This window comes from Camelina sativa, chromosome 9, assembly GCF_030686135.1.
Source record: "Camelina sativa cultivar CO46 ecotype springtype chromosome 9, ASM3068613v1".
Taxonomy (NCBI): domain Eukaryota; kingdom Viridiplantae; phylum Streptophyta; class Magnoliopsida; order Brassicales; family Brassicaceae; genus Camelina; species Camelina sativa.
In genome coordinates, this window is record NC_141888.1 from 31782472 (window position 1) to 31806005 (window position 23534).

General features: G+C 32.5%; 3 protein-coding genes across 4 annotated transcripts; all 3 read left to right on the plus strand.

Annotated features, from left to right (window-relative positions):
* The first annotated feature begins 8147 nt into the window (after positions 1–8147).
* On the plus strand, positions 8148–11291 carry LOC104712234 (anthranilate synthase alpha subunit 1, chloroplastic-like). The gene is made up of 11 exons (XM_087464118.1): positions 8148–8497; positions 8605–8789; positions 8876–9065; positions 9162–9313; positions 9404–9519; positions 9590–9836; positions 9929–9985; positions 10076–10228; positions 10406–10486; positions 10603–10689; positions 10788–11291. The coding sequence occupies exons 1-11, from the start codon at positions 8323–8325 to the stop codon at positions 11127–11129; spliced, it is 1785 nt and encodes a 594-aa protein (XP_087320244.1). The 5' UTR covers positions 8148–8322; the 3' UTR covers positions 11130–11291.
* A 3478-nt stretch (positions 11292–14769) lies between these two features.
* Positions 14770–17350, plus strand: LOC104712236 (uncharacterized). Its single transcript, XM_010429087.2, has 4 exons — positions 14770–15233; positions 15607–15875; positions 16639–16838; positions 17068–17350. Exons 1-3 carry the CDS (start codon positions 14921–14923, stop codon positions 16702–16704), a joined length of 648 nt encoding a protein of 215 aa, XP_010427389.1. The 5' UTR covers positions 14770–14920; the 3' UTR covers positions 16705–16838; positions 17068–17350.
* A 3805-nt stretch (positions 17351–21155) lies between these two features.
* Positions 21156–22714, plus strand: LOC104712237 (protein yippee-like At3g55890). 2 transcript variants are annotated; one of them, XM_010429088.3, is made up of 5 exons: positions 21156–21595; positions 21885–21928; positions 22045–22153; positions 22284–22339; positions 22457–22714. In XM_010429088.3, the coding sequence occupies exons 1-5, from the start codon at positions 21500–21502 to the stop codon at positions 22512–22514; spliced, it is 363 nt and encodes a 120-aa protein (XP_010427390.1). In that variant the 5' UTR covers positions 21156–21499; the 3' UTR covers positions 22515–22714. The 2 variants fall into 2 exon arrangements, with proteins under 2 accessions (XP_010427390.1, XP_087320149.1); XM_087464023.1 differs by lacking the exon at positions 22457–22714 and having other exon boundaries at positions 21359–21595; positions 22284–22343.
* The last annotated feature ends 820 nt before the right edge of the window (positions 22715–23534 follow it).

A 23534-nucleotide genomic window follows, 5' to 3' on the forward strand; every position in this document is an offset into this window, starting at 1 on the left:
TCTTCACAATAGAAACTTAACATTTCTTAGGTATTGGTTTTTCTCTATATAAGGAACTCGATTCCTTGATTGTAAGGCAGAACTTTTATTATTGAATTTATTGATGAACTTTTCTTCTCTTAATCCTTATTACGGCCAGAACAAGTGTGTTCTCAACGCAATAAGAAGACTTCGATTCTTGGGAATTCGCAGACTAAACAAGATCGTTGTAATATCGTAGCTAGTCTACACCAGTTGGTATCAGATTCCAGTGCTTTGATTTCTCAATCAAAGCTCGATCCAGCAAGTTTATTCACCTCAAGATGGCTCCACGCAAGCCTGCAATGGAGGATCAGCAAGCTGAGTTTCGTGAGATTTTGGAGAATTTTACGGCTGGTTTACACGATGCGTTACAACATGCCGTCGAAAACGCTCTGATGACAGTGTTACAAAATCAACAACAGCAAACTCGTGAACCACACACAGAAGCTGTTTATGAAAACGATGATGAACTTCATGAAAACCTGTTTGCAGCTCCGGTCCGTCAAGACAATGAGCGCCAGCTACGTCTTCGAAACAATAACAACATCATCAACACGAACGCTACAGCACATCGATGGGAATGTGGTTTTAAATTAGATATTCCGGAGTTTTCAGGGAGTCTCAAAGCAGAAGAGTTTCTTGATTGGCTTAACATGGTAGAGGAGGTTTTAGACTTTAAAAAAGTTCCTGATGATGTACGTGTTTTGCTGGTAGCTACTAGATTCAAGAGCCGAGCTATGGCATGGTGGACTCAGCTAAAAGAATCTCGACGCCGTTCTAACAAAGCAAAAATTGATACATGGGAGAAATTGAAGAAACATATGCGTAAGGGTTTTCTTCCTTATAATTATGAGAGAACCTTGTACAACAAATTGCAGAACCTACGTCAAGGATCACGAACAGTGGAACAATATGCTACAGACTTCTTTGAGATGGTTGCACGAACAACGTTACTTGAAACCGAAGACCAACTTGTTTCTCGATTTATCGGTGGCCTTCGTACACAGCTTCAGTTGCCACTCCAACAATTTAATCCCACATCTATATCAGAAGCACATCAACGCGCTTTGGCCATGGAAGTTCAATATCGACAAAATTGGGGAACCACTGGTTCACGAAGTCGCTTTCCATCTCAGCCTCAAAGTGAGCCTGCTAGCACGTCATATACGGATTCTTCGTCGACGCGTAATACTACTGTGTCAAAAACAGGGGCTAATGTGGATTCGATTGCTGCATCTCGACAGCCACGTACAAGTGCATTAAGATGTTTTAATTGTGGAGAGAATGGACATCGACAGACCGCTTGCCCCAATCAAACGCGGCGAGGGTTAATTGCTCATGAAACAGAATTTAGTGACGAGCCTCGTTTTGATGAATATTTGTCAGATTCTAACAAGGAGCATGATGCTGATTTTATAAGTTGAGATACAAGTAATGGACCACAAATATTGGTTCTTTGTCGTAATTGTTTACTACCACGTTCAACAAAGGAATCATGGCTACGGACGTCTCTGTTTCGTTCAACTTGCACAATTAAGGGAAAAATTTGTAAGCTTATCATTGATTCTGGAAGTTGCACTAATGTTATTTCTGAGGAAGCTGTGCGCAAATTAGGAATACAACCAGCCTCACATTCGTCACCATATCAACTTGTTTGGCTCAATAATGGAACAGAACTTTTTGTTTCTAAACAAGCATTAGTTTCTTTTTCTATTGGTGCCTATAAAGATTATGTGAGCTGTGATGTGTTACCAATGGATGCTTGTCATCTCTTGCTGGGACGCCCATGGCAATATGACCGAGACGTTTGCCATCATGGTAAAGATAACAATTATAGTCTTATGTTTGAAGATCGTACAATCACTTTGCTACCTTCTAAAGAAGTACCAGAAGTTCCTCGTTCTTTACCACAAGCGTCTGTGTTGCATACAAATCTAGTGACTCCACGTTCTTTATTGATTCTCCCTAAATCTGCTTTTGAGGCTCAAGTGAGAGAGTCTAGTGTGATCTTGGCAGTAGTTGCATCTCTATCGTCAAGTATAACCTCTCTGCCGGTTCCGCCTGCTTTTGAAGGATTGTTAACGACTTTCCAAGATATCTTCCCAACGAAATTACCATCGGGCTTACCTCCGCTACGTGATATTCAACACCACATCGACCTCGTCCCTAATGCGGTATTACCTAACCGACCCCATTACCGAATGAGCCCACAAGAACATGAGGAGTTACGTCACCAAGTGGAGGAGCTGTTAGCCAAAGGTCATGTACGTGAAAGCCTAAGTGCCACCGCTGTCCCTGCTTTGCTTATTCCAAAGAAAGACGGTTCTTGGAGGATGTGTGTTGATAGTCGTGCAATCAATAAAATTACGGTAAGCAAAAGAAAGGGTCGATTATTTTAACTAGGGTACGGTATCGTTTTCCTATTCCACGTTTGGATGATCTGTTGGATCAAATTGGTCGTGCTTCTATATTTACTAAATTAGATCTCAAAAGTGGCTATCATCAAATTCGTATCCGACCTGGTGATGAATGGAAAACTGCTTTTAAAACGCGTGAGGGTCTATTTGAGTGGATGGTTATGTCGTTCGGTTTATCTAACGCACCAAGCACATTTATGCGTGTTATGAATCAAGCTTTTCGGCCTTTTATTGGACGGTGTGTTGTTGTCTATTTTGATGACATATTGGTATTTAGTGATGACTTGGATAGCCATTTGCAGCATTTAGAGTCTGTGCTTCTTGTGTTACGACGTGAAAAACTTTTTGCAGCTTGTCAGAAGTGTGTCTTTGGATCAGCTCAAGTCTTGTTTTTAGGTTACATTATTTCTGCTGAAGGTTTGGCTGTGGATCCTACTAAGGTTGAGGCGATCAAAACATGGCCGACTCCAAAATCAATAACTGATGTGCGTAGCTTTCATGGCCTTGCATCCTTCTATCGTCGTTTTGTTCATCATTTCAGTAACATCACCGCACCTCTCACAGACTGCATGAAAGGGTCTTCTTTTGTATGGACTAGTCAAGCTAATGAGGCTTTTGAAACAATTAAAAATAAGCTAACATCGGCACAGGTTTTGGCTCTTCCAGATTTTTCTATTGTGTTTGAGTTACATTGTGATGCTTGTAAGATGGGCATTGGAGCAGTTTTAAGTCAACAAGGGAGACTGATTGCCTTTTTAGTGAGAAGATAGCAGGATCTCGCGCTCGTTATAGCACTTATGACATAGAATTTTACGCGATTGTTCAAGCTATTAAACATTAGCGTCATTATCTTTTTCACCAAGAGTTTATTCTCTATACGGATCATGATGCGCTAAAGCATTTGGGCAGCCAAGATAAAATTTCAGCACGTCATGCTTCCTGGATAGCTTTCTTACAACAGTTCACATTTGTTATTAAGCATCAATCGGGTAAAACAAATAAGGTGGCTGATGCTTTGAGTCGACGCAATGCTCTGTTGGCAACTTTACAAGTCTCGGTGCCGGGATTTTCTGTTTTTGCAGATTTATATCCACATGATGCCTTCTTTGGTCGCATTTGGGCAGATTTACAAGCTGGTATTGTGTCTGATTTTACGTTACATGATGGGTTTTTGTTTCGAGATCGTCGTTTGTGTGTTCCCGATTGCAGCTTAAGACTCAAAATTATTCAAGAACTTCATGAAGAAGGACATGTGGGGCGTGATCGTACTCTTCAACTAGTGGTGGACTCTTATTTTTGGCCTTCAATGCGTCGCGATGTTGCTCGATTTGTTGAACGTTGTGTAGTATGCCAACGATCTAAGGGTCATGCCTCCAACAATGGTCTTTACATGCCTCTTCCGGTACCAACTCAACCATGGACAGATATTAGCATGGATTTTGTATTAGGCTTACCTCGCACACAACGCGGGAATGACTCTGTTTTTGTGGTGGTCGATAGATTCTCTAAAATGGAACATTTTATTCTTTGCAAAAAGACAACAGATGCAGTTCAAGTGGCTCTTTTGTTTTTCCGTTAGATCTATAGGCTTCATGGACTACCTTGCTCCATTGTATCAGACAGAGACTCTCGTTTTCTTAGTCACTTTTGGCGTTCTCTTTGGCGTATGCTTTGGACTAGCCTTGACATGAGCTCTGCTTATCATCCTCAGTCCGACGGTCAAACGGAAGTGACGAACCGTTCTTTGGGAGATATGCTTCGTTGTCTTGTAGGTGACAACATAAAATCTTGGGATACAGTATTATGCAAGGCGGAATTCGCCCATAACCATGCCGTTAATAGAAGTACTCAGTTTAGCCCATTTCGTGTGGTGTATGGACTTGTGCCACGAGGTCCTGTTGATCTTGGCGTCACACCAGATGTTACTCGTGATCACGGCCAAGCTGTAGACTTTGTGGTCAATCTCTCTTTTATTCATGCGCAGGTTCATGATAATTTGAAGGTTTCGTCAGCAAAATACAAAGCTGAAGCTGATAGACATCGTCGAGATGTTCAATTCCGTGTGGGAGAATTTGTGTGGGCAGTCTTAACTCGTGTCGCTTCTCCCCTCGTGAATACAACAAGCTTAAAGCAAGAAAGATTGGACCTTTAGAGGTCTTAGAGAAAATAAACGCAAATGCATATCGTGTCCGTCTTCCTCCGGAGGTTCGCTATTCTGACGTCTTCAACGTGAAGCATCTCGTTCCAGATTTTCCACCAGAAGAACATGAAGATTCGAGGGCGAATCTTTCTCTACCCCCGGTGACCTGATGCAGGGTGATGATTTTAGTCGGTGTCTCTGTTTTTCTTCCTTTTCTCTTGCTCTGTTTTTTTCTTCCTTTTTTCTTTCTTTTGGCAATAAGAGTTGGTGTTTTCCTTTTACTTAATTCTTCTTAATAGAAACTTAACATTTCTTAGGTATTGGTTTTTCTCTATATAAGGAACTCGATTCCTTGATTGTAAGGCAGAACTTTTATTATTGAATTTATTGAAGAACTTTTCTTCTCTTAATCCTTATTACGGCCAGAACAACTGTGTTCTCAACGCAATTAGAAGACTTCGATTCTTGGGAATTCGCAGACTAAACAAGATCGTTGTAATATCATAGCTAGTCTACACCATTATATCTATATTTTTATTTTTTATTTTTTATTTTTTAAAATTAAGCCGTTAACGGAACTGTTAGATATTTTATTCGATTAGATTTTTGATAAAAATTTTAACCCGTGCTAGAAAAAGTTTTTGATAAAATTTGTGGTTATATAGATTTTTTATTCGATTAGATTTTTAAAATGTTAGCTGTTAATTTTTTTAAATATGAATTAGTTTTGATTCTAGTAGATTTTTTATTTTATTTTTCTATAATTTATTTTATTTTATGTGTCCCCAATTTTTGTTTTATTTATTTATTTAATTAATCTTAAGTTTTTATAATGGCAATTGAATGTAATTTTTTACATATTTTAAGGTTAGTTTCATATTTGTACTTCCCAATTAATAAAGTTTCATATTTGTACTTTTATAATATGGATTACATGATTTAATTCATTTTCCTAGGCAATATCTTGTGCTTAAAGCATGGATCAACATTTTAAAAAAATTATAATAAAATAATAAAAGTCATTGCTATATTTTTTTTTAAGAAAAATATTTCGTTTGAGATAATATTTATTTTTAATTGTTCTGTAAATCTATATATGTTTTTTTGAATACTAATTATTTTAGAATATTATAGTATTTTATTTTTGACGTATATTACAGTTTTATATTATTTGTTTGTTGTATTTGTATCATTATTTTGTAACATATGAAGTAGTAATTTTAATACTAAAATTATAAACAAATATAATTATTAATTTATCAGCTATATAAATTTAGTTTTACCAACCCGCCAGTGTAAAAATTAGAACACACATTTCATTTTCATAGATCGAGTAATATATCTTTGTTTTCAAAAGTTCAAAACACAACATATGAAGAAAAAATCTGCATTTTATTAATCATAAGTATTATATGAAAATTCCAAACAATTTGTAAATAAAATAAAATAAAGATGATAGGAGAATCATAATTTGAAATTTTTTAAAAATACATGAGATCTTGTTATTAAAAATAGTTATATTGACTACTTGGATATAAAATCTTAGTTTTTGAAATTCTGATTTGTTTATATTTTTTAAAAAATATATTTTTTAATTTGCGTCTATAATTTATTAGAGGGAGAAAATATTTTTCTAAAACTAATAATTATTTAAACTCAATGGCATGACAATGTAAAATTAAAGAAGAAAATAAACTCTATTTTATTATCAGTTAATTTTTTATTTTTTATTTTTTTCAAGTACAAATTAGTTTTGATTTGAATAGATTTCTTTTACTTTTCTAGATTTTTTTATATTTGATCTGTCAGAGTTTTTATTTTTAATTAATTATATTTATTTAATTAATTGATTTATCTTAATTAAATTTTTCTAATGGCAATTGAATGTAATTTTTTACACATTTTAAGGTTAGTTTCATATTTATACTTCTCAATTACTATACTATATTAATTGGGAAGTACAAATTTGAAACTAACATTAAAATATGTAAGAAATTACATTCAATTGCCATTAGAAAATTTTAATTATGATTAATTAATTAATTAAATTAATATAATTAATTAAAAATAAAAAACGCTGACAGATCAAAAATAAAAAAAAATTTAGAAATGGAAAAAAATCTATTCAAATCAAAACTAATTGTACTTGAAAGAAAAAGAAAAGCTAATACAGATAATTATTAGTTAAAAACAATATTTTCTCTCTCTAATAAAATTATAGACGAAAATTGCTAAATTTTGTTTTAAAAAAATAAAAACCAATCAGAATTTCAAAAACTAAGATTTTATATCCAAGTATACAATAAAATTATTTTTAATAACTAGATTCCAAAGATTTTATTAAGTTCAAATTATGATTCTTCTATCAACTTTTTTTTATTTTATTTACAAATTGTTTGGAATTTTTATATTATACTTATGATTAATGAATATGCAGATTTTTTTCTGCATATGTTGTGATTTGAATTTTTAAAAACGAAAATATTTTTTAATGTAAAATATATATTACTCAATCTATAGAAAAAAATGCTTGTTTTAATTTCCATATTTGCGGGTTGGTAAAACTAAATTTATATAGTTGATAAATTAATAAATTTTATTTTCTCACAATTATAATATTAAAATTACTACTTCATATTTCACAAAATATTGATACAAATACAACAAACAAACAATATAAAACTGTAATATATATCAAAAATAAAATACTAGAATATTCTAAAATAATTAATATTAAAAAGATATATATATATATATATATAGATTTATAGAACAATTAAAATAAATATTATCTCAAACAAATTTAAAGAAATATTATATTATAAATTTTAAAAATGTTGATCCTTGAGTGACAAAAAAAAATATTGACTCCGTGCTTAAAAAGCACGGGATATCTCCTCATCGAAAGGAGAGTGGAGTATATTTATACTAACACTCTTACTACTAATATCTCTTTTACTTCTGATGTGTGATATGCGTAAAGCTAATCCTGTTAGAAAGCTTTCTGGAATATACTCAAAGCCTATTACTATTCTTTAATTCATTTTTTTTTTCTTTTACGACCATAGAAAAACATATGTTGTATATATCGCATATTTATTTATTACATATATAATGTTCTACGTTGAAAACGCCTAAACCGCCTAAAATCGCCTAGCTTCCGATTAAATGTTCTAGGCGCTAGGCGTTGGGTCACCGCCCAATTACCGCCTAGTGCTTTCTTGAACATTGCTTATAGTGAATATGACAATCTTCATATGTTTAAAGCTTCATTTGAGGTTTTTTCTCTCGTTTGGTCAATATTGATTTTCCATAAGACAATTTTTTATTTTATTTTGTTCAATGTTTCCATGAAACTTCTTAGTAAAAGGCAAATTTTAAAGAAAATAGAAACAAATATATTTGTTCAAACATTAAAATAGCAAGAAATCTGACAGAAAAAGAAAAAAAAAAACAAATTATATGTGTAGCAAGAATCTAAATAGATGCATTTCTTCTAATAGATTGACTGTGAATGGTGAGAGTGATCGAAAATTAAATAGATGATGATACTTAACTGATCACATGACATGTCACACAATTTGATCAACCATATGTAGTTTATGCGATTCATAGTACAATAGCGAAATAAGGAAGTCGAGGATAAAATAAAGTTGTGGTTTTGGAATAGTGTCCCTTGGCAAAAATACAAAAGAGTCTCTTCCCTTTCGACGACGACGACTGAATCTCAAAACTTTCGTCACCATGCATGCACTCGGAATGATGCAATCCCCTGGCCTCCATCTACGTCTCTCGCCATCCAGCCACCGCCTCTCTCTACCTTCACCGGTCACTTTTATTACAAAAAGATGCTCCTCCAGTTCCATCTCCTTCGTCACTCCCATCAAATGCGGTTCTATCTTGTCCTGTCCCTCTCCATGTGATTAATCGTCCTAACTCTTTACACCTATCTTCGATTTCCTTGCTCGTTGGTTTTTTAGATTAGAGAGATTATATTGAAAGATTTGTTTCTTGGTTTTGTTGTAGCAAGTGAAGCTATGAAGTTCGCCGAAGGTTCTAAGAAGGAGAATCTTGTTCCGCTTCGCCACACCATTTTCTCCGACCATCTCACTCCTGTTCTCGCTTACCGTTGTCTTGTCAGAGAAGATGATCAAGAGACTCCAAGCTTCCTTTTCGAATCAGTTGAGCCAGGACATCACTCTTCCACTGTTGTAAGAACTACTCTCAACCTTTTGTTTTGTTAACTTGCTCAATCTCTCTCAAATGAAAACTGATGTATGATTATTTAATCCTTTAGGGAAGATATAGTGTGGTTGGAGCACACCCGAAGATGGAGATTGTGGCTAAGGAGAGCAAAGTGACATTCATGGATCATGTGAAAGGTACTTTGACAACAGAGGAGGTTGAAGATCCAATGACGATTCCTAGAAGAATCTCTGAGACTTGGAAACCTCAACTGATCGATGATCTTCCTGATGCTTTTTGTGGTGAGTCATTTGCTAACTTAGTCTGGTTTGGTTTACTTTGAGATCACAATAATGACAATTAGGTCAAAATCACATGATCTTTGTTATTATAAACAGGTGGATGGGTTGGTTACTTTTCTTATGACACTGTCCGGTATGCCGAAAAGAGAAAGCTACCTTTCTCAAAGGCTCCGGTTGATGACAGGAATCTACCCGACATGCATCTTGGTCTTTATGATGATGTCATTGTCTTCGATCATGTCGAAAAGGTGTTAAAATCTTTTGAACTTTTCATAAAGATGTAGTTACTTTGTAATTCTGTATAAACTCAATGTGCACTTTGCAATACATTTCTACAGAAAATGCATATTATTCATTGGGTGAGGTTATCTGGAAACTGCTCATTGGATGATGTTTATGCTAATGGTGTGAAACACTTGGAAGAACTTGTTTCAAGGATCAAATGCATTAATCCGTGAGTTAACTCTTCCTTTTTCTGCCTTGCGTATCTGTTTTGTATCTCTAAATTGAGTTATTCTTTTCAGCCCCAAGCTACCTTATGGATCAGTGGACTTGCACACAAATCAATTTGGCACTCCTTTGGAAAAATCAAGCATGACAAGTGATGAGTATAAGAATGCTGTACTTGAAGCCAAAGAACACATACTGGCTGGAGATATCTTTCAGATTGTTTTAAGTCAACGATTTGAGCGCCGAACTTTTGCTCATCCGTTTGAAGTTTATAGAGCTTTGAGGATCGTGAACCCAAGTCCTTCTATGTGTTACTTGCAAGTCAGTGCTTCTTCTATATCACTTGTTTCATCTCAACGTTTTTACTTTTGTTTTCTCTGTTTTGCTGATCTCCATATGCTTTACTTAAACAGGCTAGAGGTTGTATACTAGTAGCTTCAAGTCCTGAAATTCTCACTCGAGTGAAGAAAGTGAGCAGCTCCTCTCTTCTCCTGATCTTCTTATTATGTAACAGGGACTAAAACAGGGTTTAAAAACAATTTTTTGATTTTGTGAAACAGAACAAGATCGTGAATAGACCACTAGCAGGAACGGCAAGACGGGGCAAAACATTTGAAGAGGATCAGATGTTGGAGGAGACACTGTTAAAAGATGAAAAACAGTGTGCGGAACACATCATGCTTGTTGACTTGGGTCGCAACGATGTTGGAAAGGTTAGTTTTCTTCTTGGTTTAAGCAATGATCGATGGAAAGCAACCAAATTTCAACTTCTTGTGTGTTTCTACGCCAATCTTTTTCTCATACAAAGAAGAGATTAGATTTTTTTCATTTAGTACCGTTGAAACCTGCTAATATCCTCATTGGCTCTCTCCGGGCCGTTATGAAAGCAGGTATCTAAGAACGGTTCGGTGAAGGTGGAAAGGCTCATGAATATAGAGCGTTATTCCCATGTCATGCATATCAGCTCAACGGTAATACAAAATTTTGTTCAAACATTACAATCTTCAAACCTCTTCCCCATCTCAAACTACTTCCAGATTCTGTTTTTCTCAATGTAAACGCTCATAAACTTGAATCGTGTGAACAGGTGACTGGAGAGTTGCAAGAGAATCTGACTTGTTGGGACACCCTTCGTGCGGCTTTACCAGTTGGGACTGTTAGCGGAGCTCCAAAGGCACATAAACTACTAATTTTATTACAGAGAATACTTTATTTCATATCATCATTCTGGCTTTAAATGTCTCTGGTCGTTAAGAGACTCTCTTGTGACAGGTGAAAGCTATGGAGTTAATCGACGAGCTAGAGGTGACTAGAAGAGGTCCATACAGTGGCGGATTCGGTAGTGTATCATTCACTGGAGACATGGACATCGCTTTGGCACTTAGAACAATTGTATTCCCTACACAAGCTCGTTACGACACAATGTACTCATACAAAGGCAGTGACAGCCCGCGCCGTGAGTGGATAGCTTATCTCCAAGCAGGTGCAGGCATTGTAGCCGATAGTGACCCAGAAGATGAGCACCGTGAGTGCCAGAACAAAGCTGCTGGACTCGCACGCGCCATCGACTTGGCTGAGTCTGCATTCGTCAATAAAAGTGATTCAACCATCTAGGTTTATTGCTTCATAAGCAACACAAAGCTACGCCCTCTGAAATAAATTAGTTTATATATTATTTGTACTTTTTATATTGAATCATGAATTACGGGAATATATTTAAGTTATTAACTTATAAGTTTATCTCATATAAAGGAAACTTATTTCTGATTTTTTGCCCATCATGTTTGTTGTTATGATTATGCTATACCTGGGCTGGACATATGTGAAAGTGAAACCAGAATCGTATGGTTTTGGCTCAGGTGACGATGATTCTACACGAGTCGTAAAATATATAATCCATTAAACGTTAAGATATTAAAGAAGTTTTCTAAAGTTACATACACTTGCCTTGAGGGTATGAATCATCCGTGTGTATGAATACATACAAATCAACAGGGTTATATAATATCTTTGAATAATAGTAATACATGTCACAAATCTATATGATGGAATGATATAACAGATACGTGGAAAGCCGTAAGCAACACCTCAAATGGTTCCAAAATATTGAAATCTTTGTTGTAGCATTTTTATATGTGTTTTGTTAATCGCCAAAAAGATTTGTCCTAATTAGCTTGCCAAGTGGCCAGGCATAGACGCTACATGGTAATTGTTAATTTGTTACTATATAATACTAATCACAAGTGGACGAATCATATACTAACACAACATACATGCACATAAATTAAAGACAAAAAAAAAATGTTACAAAGGAAAGGAATTATCCAAAAAGAGAAAAAGATTTGCTGACATAAGCCTTTGGAATGGACTAAGGTTCCTTCCTACAATGTAAATGATGCTAACTGAGACACGAAGCTGACATGGACGGATCATTCTGCCGCCTATGGCCTCTGGTGGCTTACACTTGGCCGTACCTTTTTGTTTTTCGTGTTCTCTCTCTGACTTTTCTTACTTTCCCCCTGAGAATGAGATTACAGTTTTTTTAGTTATTATTTTTGGGCAGTTTCGTTTTCCCTATCAGAAAATGATGTTGACAAAAGAATGCCAAAAATGAATCAGATTAAGATCTTTTCCATTTTACCGGTTGTTGAGTTTTAAGCACCTGATGGCTTTGTGATAATACGTATTCTCCTATTAAGGGTTTTACACAAACGAAAACATAAATTAATTTTGTCTTACAAAAATAAACTATCAAAGTGCTTTTTTAGTTTTTTTCTTCTTTATGTCGGCAACTATCAAGTTTACGATATGATCGCATCTTTACGGTTATTATATGGACACTCTAGCTACTTTTTGCCTAATGCTTGTAACTCCAGCAGATGTTGGCTAAACCACACTCTTGATTTCAGACTCTACTAATCTCCTATATATTAATAGAAAATCACTCTCAAGATAATGCTGATGTGACAGCGTTGGAAAACTCGAGACACCAAGGAATTTATTGCTCTCATTTTATGGATATTTATATATAATTTTCATTGAATGATTAAGGAATATTTCTTTTCAATTAATTAAAAAACAAACATTTAACCAAATATTTCAAATTTTAAATAAATTTTAATCATTTTATACATATTTAATTATTAAAATATATCATTACTAGATCTAAAATATTTTCAAAACCCGAAGTTATTTACTTATTAAAAAAAATCTAATTACTATTCATAATTTCACATATTTAAAATTTTAAAATTAAATTATCACAAAAATCATTATTATAAGAGATTGACTTTTAAATACCATTAGTATAATATTTTACAGGTGAAACATAATCTTACATAAAATGAGAGTGAATTAATAAAATAAACAAATTTTAGTTATATATTTTATTTTACACAAATGAATTTTAGAACTCAGAAAATAATTGTATTTATAATCTTAATTTTATTTGTATAGATTTATTCCACACTACATACGGGTTGTTACTTAGTTGAAATATTATGATTGAAAATTCATATTACGCCAAGAAACAAACAAAAAGGCATTAGGCATGACCAAGTGTAAGAGCATCTGAGCCACCAAATAATTCATAAAGTCTTACTTTTCTTTTGGTGTAATTAAATGTCTTCTTGGTGTAAATGTCAAGAATCATTTTAGTAAAGACTTATCCATAAAGGCCAACATACATGCTTCTCGTGAGTTCACAGGTAAGAAGTTTCTTTCAATACTAGTCATTAGTCAACCCCGCAGCCTCAAAGTTTATGGTTCATTATTTGCACTCGTTTAAAATGGGATGCTATAATTCTCTAATTTATCGTACATATAAGATAAAAATGATTTTGTTTATTATACTATTATTGCAATAATAATACGAAAACATAGGTTGGGCCTTTTGAATTCGAAATTACCTCGCCAATAGTTGTTTATTCTGATGATTACACAATAATACCCCAAATATAACCGTTGGATTATATTTCATATTGGTCGGTTAATATAATTTTTCAATATTATTGATTAATAGAATTGAAAATCATTTGACGATTTATAATGTTTTCTATATAAATATTAGGTTAGGCTATTCTGACTTTTTATTTTTGTTAAACAGGTTTTTTCTCACTGTTTACAGTAGACACATAACATCAGCCGATCAACACACATATAATCCAAAGAGTTAAGTGACTATCAGTTACATATATAAAAAAAAAAAATAGAAATTAACATGTTTTGAACTCATAGATAGTAAACTTGAATAAATCATTTTAACAGTAAAGTAACATGATTAAAGAAAAAATCTGCGGTATGAACTCGATCAGTGCTCACTCACATGGCTAAAATCGGTCGGTTCCTCTATATCCGCCTTTGTACTGTTATCAAGTATATCTCATTTTTATAGAAAAACGTCTGGTAATAACACTATTTTATTACTACGATTAATGTTTTCTCCGATTGATACTCTTGTTACCTTTACTTTTTGTTCAAATAAACATCAATGTTCTTTGAACATAGATCTCAATTTGATTATTATATATATACAGGTAGATTGAATGGAACTTAGAAAGACTCTCTATGAATAAAAACAAGAGACTATTGTGTGCTTCACGCAATTTAGGTAATACCGTTATTATAGGGTGACTAGAGCTGAACATGGATTGTTGATTAGGTATTAAGCTCTCATATACGAAATATAAATTTTAATTGGCTGTCAAAAATGTTTACAAATTTTAACTAATTAGTCAAAGTACAAAGCAATAAATTTTCAAAATACGTAAAACTTAAGTGGTTGCAACAGACAAAGAAAACTCTTTCAGATAAAACAATTTTTCCACAATTTTTGTATCCATAAAGAAAAACACATTTTTATACTTAGCATAGCATGATAAGAACAACAAATTGATTCACAACAGACTGTTATTCGCCAAGAAAAAATAACGATTCAGACTATGACTAATTTAATTTACTCTCTTAACACTAATTAGTCCTCAACACTAATAGAGTTAAACAGTTAAATACAGCAGCTGGTATATGTGCAAAATGTATAAAAGTTTTGAAACTCTCGTGGATTATTTCCAATCATGCACCAAACCAAACTGATCATTTATTATGTTCTAGAATAATTTTTCCTTGGAAAAGACGTCCAAAACAACATCATCATCTGAAATGTTTAACAAATTCAACAGAAAAAAAAAGAAGTCATTGTCACTGATAGATATTATTTACGGAGTATTTTTTTAATTGTAACACATCAGCTACATCGTCAGCATCGTCAAACTTTTTTGTTTTCTACGACCCTTTTAAAACCCTCGAAACAAGTCTCTGCAAAAAAACTTCTCTCTCTCCATAAACCAAATCACACACTTGCATCAAAATTCATACCTCTGTACATAACCCTAGAAGAAAAAGAAAATATGAAGATGGGTTTGATCAGCAAAGAAGATATTAGCAAAACTAGAAGATACGCATCTTCTCTTTGGAGAGGAATCAAAACGATCTTTGTTCTCTTCACTATGTTTTTATCTTTCATCATCTTCTCTGCTCCGATCTTTCTCGCCGTTGCCGACGCTGTCCTCCCCTCCGCAATCCTCTCCTCATCCTCCCTCAACCGCCTTCCTCCTTCTAGTTTTCCGGCGACGATTTATTCTTATCTCAGCAACTACGATTTCAGATACTCTCTCATCGATATACCTCTCATCTCCATCATTAGATCTGCCATTATACTTTGTAAGTGAAAGTGAAACCCACTAAAGCTATTTGAGGAAACTTAACTTTGTTCGGTTTTCTAAATATGGAAACTACTCTGTTCTTGTTTTTTTTTTATGGGGTCTGAGAACTGAGAATTGCTCTGTTCTTGTTTAAATTCGTATTTTTTGTGAAAAATTATGATTTTTGCCAAGAAAGTTAAGCTCTTACAATTAGCATGTGCCATAAATTTCTGCTAGATTTGCGGGGATTTATTTCAGTTTCCGAAAGAATATAAAAAGCAGAAAAGCCAGAGAGTACTGTTTTGGTCTCATATAAACTTTTTTCTTTTAAAAGATTTATAATCGAAAACTTATAAATGATCGAATTTTTTTTACATGTCTCTTGATGACAGGCGTATACGGGCTTTGTGACGGACCAAAGTTATCGAGAGGACCATATCTAACAATAACGATGATTTGCTCGATATCTTCATTGGTATACGTATCGTTCAAGGCAGCGATTGTGTTCGGGGAGCCTGTGATCGGTGGATATTTCCGAACAGAAGAGATGACCCTTTTCGTATGTTCTTGGGTCTTAGCCATCGGTCACATCGTTGTGGCGTACCGAACAAGTTGTAGAGAGAGAAGAAAACTCCTAGTCTTCAAAATCGACATCGAATCCGTAAGTGTTTGTTTGTTTGTTTTTTTTCACTTTGAATTTTCTTATTTTATTAACTTTGAGCCGTTACAGCAGCTTTAGTAGTATTATAACTATTAAAAGAGCCGTTACAGTAGCATTATTAGTATTAAAAATATTAAAATTAGGCCGTATCAAAATTGATTAGTTTTCAAATCTAGTACTCCTACTAGTTGTTTAATATCTAAGATGCTGTTTATCTACCACTAATACAAAATCAGACTCGGTCAGAAATAGCATGTGACTTTAGATATATTATATAGTCAACGTTTTGAATTAATTTACACTTTTTTTTTTGGCACCAAGGGTTCTTGTAGTTTTTATGTGACTAGTAGGTTGGAAAATGACTAGTCAATTTAGAAGGTTTGATTTTTCACTCACAACAAAATAAGAAAATATTTGCATTTCGATTAGCACTTCCTTGTGTATAATAAACACATTTGATTCAAACCTAATTAGATAGTGACGAATAAATAGTATTAGTTGTATAATAAGAATAAGAATAAATCACATTTTTCCTCAAATGAAAAGAGTGATACGGATGTTTCCGAGTGGGAACCGTGTGGGATATGAATAATGATGGACGACTGCTTTTATAGCTTCTTATTTTATTTTGAATTAAAAAATCTTTAGATAGTTAAAGTATTATTAAGACATGACAACGTCACTAACACCTAAGACATGGCTCATGATCTTAAAATTTTAATTCAAGGTTTTAATTTTTGTGTTTATTAAATCAAATTTGCAGGTTTCAGCTTGTAAAAATGTGTTTCCCAGATACCAAAAAATCCTCCAACAAGAGAGACTCAAATAGCTGCTAGCTATATTCGAAGTCCATCGTCGTCACTTGTACATATATAATATACTTACCATACAGGCTACGTGTATATAAATTCTACGTATCAATGCAACATCTACTGGGTTTTGGTCTTCTTTCCATGTTTTCAGGTAACAAAATCCACCTCATCGTTTTTTTTTTTTGTATTTTTACTTTTATTATTTTCATATGAAATATGATACGTACCAACTTGCATATTTTAATAACTTGATTATTAAATACGAAAGCTGCTTTAATTACTATCATTTTCGAACTGTGTGAGTCATGAATAGTGGAGGTAACCAACTTGAGAATATTTGTAATGATAATGTTGTTTATTGTGTTTGTTTTTGGTTACAGAAAGGTCCAAAGGATAAATCTGTAAAGGAGGAAGGAACAGATAAGGAATGGGGCTTAAATATTTATCCCTATTGCTTTTCCATGTGAGACTACAAAAGACAACTCCAATGAATTGGCAGTTGTTACTATATTATAGATTTTAAATTAGGTATAGACACACACACAAAGAACATCATATTAGTTCTTATAAATGATCCACCGTTACACTTTTGTCCTTTTTGTTTGTTTGTATAAAACCATATTTTCGTCAATGAGATAAGAAGCCGAAGGCATCTTTCTTCCATTTCGCTCTTTCTTTCTTTATACTTTAGAGAAAGAAAAAGAAAAAGAAATATATGAACCGAGTGGATTTTTCAAACGACTAAAATGCTAGCTTCTTTTACTTTTGTGATGAATTCAAAATCTTGTAGTTTCGAATTCTAATGTGACACAATACGTTTGACGACGAAGGGGAAAACGGCCAATTCCCCTATGAACTATGTTACTTTATCGCTTGCATACACAAAACTTTCGTCTGTGCCTATTCCCCCATTAACTACGACAAAATTTGAATATCCTACATGAACTATACAAATCTGGTTAAAAACCACAAATCGTGAGACGGAGTTACTGTGCCGTTAACAAATGATCACTAGGATGCCACGAGCTACATAACGACGTCGTTTCATATTTTAAAAGGAACCACATTTTATTTAAAAATAACAAAAACAGGAATCGAACCGTTTACCTAAGGTTCAAGGAGATAGTCATTAACCAACTAAACTACTGTAGTATTTATTGTAGGTATAAACGGATATATGAATATAAACCTTTTTGGAAAACTAAGAAATATGAACCCCAATTTTCTTTCTTCTTCTCCGATCTTCCTTTTCTCGACTCACTCATTCTGTTGCGTCTCTAGTCCTAACTGCATAGATTAATTTTAACTGAGATATTTATCACCCAATTCAATTTCAATCTCAACTTTATGTTGATTTTTAACCTTTTTACTAAAAAAAAAAAGAAAAAAAAACTTTATGTTAATTTCCCTTTCCCTTTCCCTTTAACAAAATCAAGTTGAGCTATGAAAGAATGAGTAACGAAGAAATCCACCGAAGAAATCAAGTTGAGCTATAATTTAAAGCGAACTCCCAATTTTTGAAATTCATAAAGAATGATTAAAAAGCCAAGATCAGTCATATGTTATCGGAAAAGAGGAAGCAAGAACAGAGAAAAGGGTTTCCTTTTCTTAGTTACTTTTCTTAATTTGTGCGTCTGTCCTGAATATATATATTTGGTCCGTTTGAGTGAGTAACGATTATTAAAATGGTTCAGCTGGTTTTGATTCGCTCGTGGGCATCGGAGGTCTTGAGTTCAAGTCTTGATTTTGTAGTATTTAACCTCATATTTTTTAATTTTTTCCTTTTCAGAAAACAAAACGACGTCGTTCAGTAGCTTTACGTGGCATCTTAGTCATCATTTGTTAACGGCACAGTAACTCCGTCTTATGATTTGTGGTTTCTAACCAGATTTGTATAGTTCATGTAGGATATTCAAATTTTGTCGTAGTTAATGGGAGAATAGGCACAGACGAAAGTTTTGTGTATGCACGCGATAAAGTAACATAGTTCATGGGGAATTGGCCGTTTTCCCGACGACGAAGTCATTTGTTATAAAACTTCAATTTGATCTCTAATCGGGGATTAAAATATTTCAAAGTGCAAAACTTTTATGTAAACCAAAATAAACCGTAACCCGTTCGCTACTTCGCTGAATGGGATTAGTCTATATAATTCACACATAGATGATAGATTGATAGATGAAAGTCAGAAACTCTTACCGGAACAAATAGTTATGAGATAAAGATAGGGCTATAGTTGGAGGATTTGGTCCAAATCTCTGTAATCTATATCTATATAGTCCATTAGAAGTATGGGGTCAAGGGTCATAAAACTGAACCAAACGAATTTACATCGAGACAATCAATTTCTATCAAACCACATGTTTTTTGCTGACAACGACAAAAGGAAAACTTTAAATAGACTAACCTACCCTATCATGAGGAGTAACTAGTGAGGACCAAAACAGTAAAAGGTTGGGAGACCACTCAAAACATGCGGTTAATGAGAAGCCCGTAAGGTTTTTTTTTATCCGCAAAAATGTTAGGTTCATATATGTCTCGTTAGTTGTGGCAAGGTTGGTTCATATTAACACGTTTAACTACGAACATTGCAAAAGCAGATTCAGAATCTAAAAATTTCTATGAATATTATCCTAACTAAATAAAAGTAAAAGTAAAGAGGAGCCATTTGGTGTGTTTACAGTTTACATATATGCATGTAGAGAGTTATATTTCTTCATTGTGATTCTTGATATAACCAAAAAAAAGAATAAGATCACACACTGTTGGGTTTGCCATTTTAGAGATAAAGAGTATATAAATACTCTGTTTCTTCTTCTTTTTAGTGTATTCGAGACTTTCTTAGTCTTGTTCACGAGCTTGATTTCTACATATGACGTCTCGTAAACGACTTCATCACATCGAGGGATCCATATTCGGTTTTTTTTTTTGTTTTAGTTTCTTTTTTATTTTTCCATTTGATGTAACATTTTAATATTTTATTTGTATAGAATTCTCGTATATATTTATTTAAGAAAAATATTATTATGTGGAAAAGGGATATATTTTAAATCCATGTTTCTTGAACATTTAATTAAAACTAAACAAGGTTTTAAAATTTTATGGTTGTCAATAGACTTTTCATTAGAACACAAATTTAGTAGTGTAAAAAGACTAAAAAAGTAAAATTTGCTAATTTTTGTTCAACTATATCTAATTACAGCTAATTATATTTTAATTGTTGGTATGTCAAACAACAACTTTTAGATTGGCCCATGCATACATACCATATTTACGAAGGAAAAAAAGTAATCAAATTCCAATGTGAAAAGCCAGTGCAATCCTCATGAACGTAGTTGATAACTCTCATTTTTTAACTCATGAATGCCTATTTCGAGATCTTGTACAATTGTATGTATCAATGCATAAAATATCCACACATTGAGTCCATTTTAATATTTTTTTAGCAGTCACCTTTTTCACATCAAGATGATGTTTGGATCCATGAACTACTAGAAGGATTTTTCTACGCTCATGCAGCAAACTTCTAGCACGAGCAAACTTCTAGCACACTGCAACGGTGGATCCAGAATACTAATTTGGTATTCTAATTTGGATGGCGCACAAATTAAATATAACTAATAATAATAAATACTAAATAAATTTAATTTTTATTTTTAATCTATCTAAAATATAAAATCCAGAATGACATCAAAATCTTGAACATATTATCTATTTGGTTTTCAAATAATCTACATATTTAGATACATTTAGAAACAATTAATTCTAAAATTTCTCAGTTACAAATCACAACAAACATGTAATTTATATGTAAAATTTATTATTTGGATTCACATATCTTAATATGTCACATAAATTTAAACTCTGAAATATGAAATGAATTACAAAGTCGGTAATTGTTTACTAAATTACTAATTTGACCAAAAGTTTTTAATTCAAATGTAGTTTTTAATTCAAAAGTATTAAAAATGATGATTTAAAATTTGTTAAAAGCTAAAATAGAGTTAGAAATATATAAATAGAACTCAATGAAACACCCAGTTTTATTTAAGAAATTAATATAATTGAACTCTTTTGACGAAAAAAAAAAAATATATATATATATATATATATATTGAAAATGCACTCAATAATAACGAAGATGTTGGTAAGACACTAAGAAAAAGGACATGAACTTCCGCGGCAAACCAAACAAAAAAAATAGAAAGAAAAACGCATCAATAGTAAAATATCGAACTAGGCACTCTTAGGTTACGTGTGGCACACTATTACTAAATTATCTAGATGACTATAATATGTACTGCTGATCTCTAAAGAAATTATTTAAAATAGTGTGGGGCACGTGCCCCATCCACTATCGCTGTAAATCCGCCTCGTTTTTTTTTTCTTTTTTTTTTTTTTTCTAGTTTCTTTTTATTTGTCCATTTGACGTAACATTATAATGTTTTCTTTTGTATAGAATTTTCGTATATATTTATTGAAGAAAAATATAACTAAGTGAAAAAATGATATATTTTTAGAATTTTGGTCGCCTGGTATATTGGATATTGGTTGGATTCAAAGTATAATTTCCGTTTTTGAATAATATTTAAATCCACGTTTCTTGGTAATTTACATAACCTCCTCCAAAAAAGATACAATAAGACCGAATCAAGTTCACAGTTTTTATACGCTACCGAGAAAATCTCCCATAGTCCAACTATTTTCCCCTCAATTTCCTCCTTCTCCCCACTATAAACCAAAGGAAGACTCGATTTAAGGGATTATTCGATTCACGTAATTAAGGATATAGTTATTTTTTGAATCAAAGAGATGGGTAGGGTTTTTATGGTGGATCTGGAAGGGAACATCTACATCTGCAAACACTGTAAGACTCATCTTTCTACAGAGCAAGACATCATTTCCAAGGTTTGATCTTTTCAATCCTCCATGATCTCGTTGTCTTTTTTTTTTATTGATCGTGAATCTGATTGTAGACCCTTAGATAAATTAGCACCTTTGTTCCATGATCATGTGTAAAATCGAACTAATATATTGTGATCCTCTTTGTGATCCGATCATTGCATCATGAGTTGTTATATGTTTCATGTCTATGGATGCATGGTTTCTTGATCGCTATAACAACAAAGCTCGTATTTAAATATATATATATATATATATATATATATATATTAGTGACTTTTAAAAACTTGTGCAGACTTTTCAATGCAAGCATGGAAGAGCTTATCTCTTCAACAACGTGTAAGTCTTTCTGATTTCATGGCCACTTGTAATTTATCTAACTCTTAAGACATTAGACAAGATATATTTATCCTTGATTAATGGTCTTAACATTGTGTATTTTTTTTTCGTTTTAGTGTAAACATCTCGGTTGGAGTGAAAGAAGACAGAATGATGATAACTGGAATGCATACCGTAGTTGACATTTTTTGTGTTGGTTGTGGATCAAATGTTGGGTGGAAATACGTAAGACAACAAAAAAAATAGTTTGCGAACATAATTAATGCATGTTTGATTGCGTTTGTACCAAGGAGTTGAGTTAATCTTTGTTTTTGTTGTTGTTGTTGTTGTTGTACTTGTGCGTTTATGAATTCAGGAGTTTGCACATGATAAGAGCCAAAAGTACAAGGAAGGAAAATCCGTTCTTGAATTGTGAGAATTTTTTCTTGATTTTTCAATTAATCACATCTCAAATTTCCAACATAAACACAAATTTTTGGTTTTAAGAATGTATTTGATCTCAAATGTTTACCTTTTGTTTTGTAACAGATATAAGATTTCGGGTCCTCATGATAGCAACGACTTGGCTAGCGATGAAGATGAATGATGCTTGAGCTCTTTCCTTCTCTATCTCTCTCTCAGATTTATTTTAAAATTGTACATTCTTCGACCTTAGATTTTAATTCGTTTTGGTTCGCATAGGGGAAGACCGGCTTAATAATATGGGTCTTATTTTGACTTTTTCTATGATGAATAAAACATTGTGATCACTAATGAATTTTTAATGTTTAATCCCATTTAACACAATTAGTAGACGTTAAAAAGAAAACTGAGAGCAGAGATAATGTCAAATTATTAAGGCAGGGAATATGAAGAAGCTTTTTTAATTTTATCATCCAATCAATATTTTATTAGGAAAGCATATAAGAGAGTATTTAGAAGATGCACATGCTCTCATATGCTCTCTTTTTATATGCTCTAATTTGAAGCATTTTCCAAGCATTTAACTCTAAAATATTAATATATATTAATATAATTTTAAATAATTAATTTATTTTGTAAAAATAGAAAATTATGATTTCATAAAATATAAAATTATTTGTTATAAGATATCTATATGAGAAATTACTTAATGTGATTATTTAAATTAATATAATAATTTATTTAATACATTAAAATGTTAATGTCGATATAATATTTATAATATATATTATTGTTTTATTATAGTTTAATGGGTTATATTATATATATTTTAAAAAGTTAAAATTAAAAATGTAAATATAGATATAAAGTTTTATAAAAAATTATAATATATATTAATTATTTTCTAATTAATATGTTACTTTGTAAATATATATAATTGAAAATTATTAAATTACACATATATATACATAACAATTTATAGTATTTATTAAATATAAAATATATTAAAAATATTATATAGCAATGAGTGATAATTAATTTTCTTAATGAAACACATTTAAATTATATTTATTTAATTAATATCATATTTTACATATAAATATCATATATGATATTCACTTGCTATACCAATCAACTAAATGTGCTATATTAATCAGAGCATACAACTTATGCACCTTAATGCTTATGCTGCATAATGCTAATG